Genomic DNA, 3,479 nt, shown 5'->3' with positions numbered 1-3,479 from the left:
GAAACCTTTGATAGATCTCTGACTGTCTTGAAATGTCTCTCTTGATGTTTGTCAGTGAATCTCAGAGTCCCGGTTAGAGCTGGGCATCTCTCCTGGTTCTGATGAGGCTCTAAGGGCTGGGCTGACTGTTGTCCCAAAGGAGTAGAGGGAATAGAATGTGAATTTGGGGGGAACTCATCAAAACCTTTTGAATGAAAAGTTTAGTCCATTCATGAAGCCCCAAGATAGCTGAATGGAAGCCTCCAGAGATCTTCCCTCCACGTGTCACACCTAATACAACAGCGAGGCACACAAGCAAGCACCTTCAGAAGGACCAACAGTCAGGGGATCGATCACACTACCTGGTTTGAACATTGTATCAAGGAAAGAGGCACTGAAGTGGGCAGAAAAGACAGCCGTGCCTTACCTGTGCCAGCCCTCTCTACCCCTGGCAGCGCCATGCCAGCTTGCCAAGTAGAAGGACAGTCTGTGTGCCCAGGAGAGGGAGAAAGAAAGTGATTGTGGGGCTTTGCATTGAAACTCAGGGCCACCCTGGCCCGGGGGAATGCAGCACAGGGCAGGATTCTGCTGGTTCCCATAGAGGGAGCATCTAGGCCAGCTCAACCGGGGGAAATCCTGACTTCCAAACCTGAGCTCCCATCAGCCCTGCCAATGGCCAACTTAGCAGCCAGCACCAGGACTAAATTTGTAACCCAGTTAGGCCACAGGGACTGCAGTTCTTGGGCAATTCCTATGACCATGATGGCTTAGAGCCAGTGGACTTGTGGTTGCATGTAACCAAGAGTGACACCAGCACTGTGGCTAAGTCACTGCCTATGTCACCCCTCCCCAAACTACAGGCAGTGCAGCCCAGGGATAATCTCCTCCTGAGTCCAGGCCTTAGTCTCTGGAAGACATTTCCTGCACCTACCCAGGCAGGAAAGAAGGGGAGAGCCCAGGCCTGGCAGGATTGAGCACCTGCTGACCAAAGACCCCTGGAGCTTTGAATAACACCAGAGGTAGCTAGGCAACAGTCACAACTGGCTTTTGGTGAGACTGGGTTGGTTTCAGGTGTGACCTACTGCCGGTGGCCACAAGGGACTATGCACATTACTCCTCCCCCAACTCCAGCGTCCCAGCACACACAGAGAGAGCCTTCTCCTAGTGATCCAGGGAATTCTTCTGTGTCTTACCCAAGCTCACTAAGGTGGGACCATCAGAAGTTTCCGCAAGTCACAGAATTTCTGGGCTTGGGACATCCCCAGTGCTGATATAGCTGTAGTGACCAGAGAATTATACAATACTCAATTCCATGTGTGTATCTGGAAAGCCTTCTTAAGATAGATGGGTTCAAATAAGCCCAAACTCTGAAGATTAAAATAAGTACCTAACTCCTCAATGCCCAGACATTGATGAACATCCATAAACATCGAGAATGTCAGGTAGACATGCTCCCACCAGCTGAACTGAATAAGGTACCAGTGAGCTGGTCTGGAGTGATGGAACCAGGTTAGGTTTGACACCTAACAAAAATAGCTGTCCTGAAGGAGCTCAATGAACTTCAAGACAACAGAGAGATGGAATTTAAAAGCCTGTTGGAAAAATTTAACAAAGAGATTGAAATGAAAAATCCAGCAGTAGTTCTGGGGCTGCAGAATTCAGCTGACAAGCTAAGAAGTGTATCAGTTTCTCAAAAGCACAATTGGCCAAGCAGAAGACAGAACTAGTGAGCATGAAGACAGGCTATTTGAAAATATACAGTCAGAAGAGAAAAAAGAAAAAAGGGTAAGGAAGAACAGATCAGCCTTTTGAGGCTATTTTCTAGATCTTGCAGGCATGATCCACCTCTCAGTTGTCAGTATAACTAACTGTACTGACAAGTCATCAGAGCCAAACTGGTACCCTAGGAAAAGAACGCTGCCTCACTGTGCCTTTGTAAGTAGCTTAGAGGGAAGACTATGTGCTTTGGGTCAGAGCAATGAGTCTCTAGAGCCAGCCCAGCTCTTTACGTGAGGGCAGGTTACCCAGCTGAACATCCCAGGAGACCCCCAGACACCCCTGGTCTTCTGCCTGGAAGTTCCCAAGGCAAAGGCCCAGCCACCCTGAGTGGATCAAGGACTGACCCTCAAATCGAGGCACAGGCAAACCGTATAGTCCGGTTTCTGTGGTCTGTCATGAAGTTTCTGGTTAGACTGTGTGGTCACAAACCACCTATGAGGTCTTCTCTGTTGTTCGGTTTTTGGATGAGGCAAAATTGCCCCCAAGCATGACCTAATCCTCAGAATCTATGCATTTGTAGCACTGCACAGTAAAGGGGACATTGCAGATATAATAATCAAGGTTATGGATTCAAAATAGGGAGATTACCCCGGGTTATCTAGATAGGTTAGTCCAGGCTATTTGAATGAGCCCGCAAAGGCAGAGAATATTCTGTGGCTGGAGACAGGGGAGATGGGACAAAGGGTGGGGAAGTAGTTGTCAGGGAAAGTCAAAGCCTTAACTGGCCTTTGCTGGCTTTGAAAATGTAGCCGTGACAAACCAAAGATTACAGGCAGCGTTAGAAGCTGAGAAGGACCCCTGCCAACATTCAGCAAAGACATGAGAAGCTGGATCCAACCTCAGCAGGAACTGAATTCTGCCAACCACCCAAAGGAGCCTGGAGCTCTGGGCATGGTGGCTCACACCCATAATCCTAGCGCTTTGAGAGGCCAAGGCAGGTGGATTGTTTGAGCTCAAGAGTCTGAGACCAGCCTGAGCAAGAGTGAGTCCCCATCTCTACTAAAATTGAAAAACTGAGGCAAGAGGATTACTTGAGCCCAAGAGTTTGATGTTGCTGTGAGCTATAATATCACTGCACTCTACTCAGGGTGACAAAATGAGACTCTGTGTCAAGAAAATAAAAAGGAGCCTGGAAGCAAATTCTGCCCCAGGAGCCACTTGGTAAGAGGCCAGACTGGCCGTGGAGGGAACCCGGCCCAGCCTGCTGACTGCTGGCTATAGACGCAGGAAATCAAACACACGTGTGTCGTTTATGCCTCTAAACATGTGAAGTTGTTATAGCAGCAAAAGAAAACTAATACAGTAAGAGCCGAGCCGCACAAAGAAGAAACGGAGGGGTCCCCACCTACCCCCGACCCCAACACCATGTCAGACAGTGCTGTCGCATCCAGAATTTCACAACAAGGTCCCTCCAATCCTTTCACTTTATCCTCCCAGGAAGGCCAGGAAGTAGCGGAAGAGAGGATTCCTGATTCTGGTCTGCCGGCGAGGAAGTGAGGGAAGTTCATGGTTTGCCTACAGTAGTGCTTCTAGTTCATGGGAGCACAGAGTTAGAGCCCCAAACTCAGGCTCTCAGCCCAGGAACTTCCGGAAACCCCCACAGGAAGGGGGCACACAGTGCCAGCCGGTCTACGCACCTTTCTGTAGATGGCGAATATGGTTCCGATGGAGGCCAGGCAGTCGATGTTGGAAGATCCATCCAGCGGGTCAAAGCAGACCAC

The 3,479-nt window shown here is 49.4% G+C and overlaps 1 protein-coding gene across 1 annotated transcript in view; it reads right to left on the bottom strand.

Annotated features, from left to right (window-relative positions):
• Positions 1-3,479, bottom strand: part of FBP2 (fructose-bisphosphatase 2) — a 196,390-nt gene that overhangs the window by 11,863 nt on the left and 181,048 nt on the right. Inside the window, exon 5 of the mRNA XM_003783008.3 lies at positions 3,396-3,479. Within this exon, the coding sequence (XP_003783056.1) occupies positions 3,396-3,479 (84 nt within the window). The remainder of the gene's footprint in view (positions 1-3,395) is intronic.

Source organism: Otolemur garnettii, unplaced genomic scaffold, assembly GCF_000181295.1.
Source record: "Otolemur garnettii isolate 467f Iridium unplaced genomic scaffold, OtoGar3 scaffold00006, whole genome shotgun sequence".
NCBI classification, from domain to species: Eukaryota; Metazoa; Chordata; class Mammalia; order Primates; family Galagidae; genus Otolemur; species Otolemur garnettii.
This window is presented reverse-complemented; position numbering and strand designations above follow the sequence as displayed.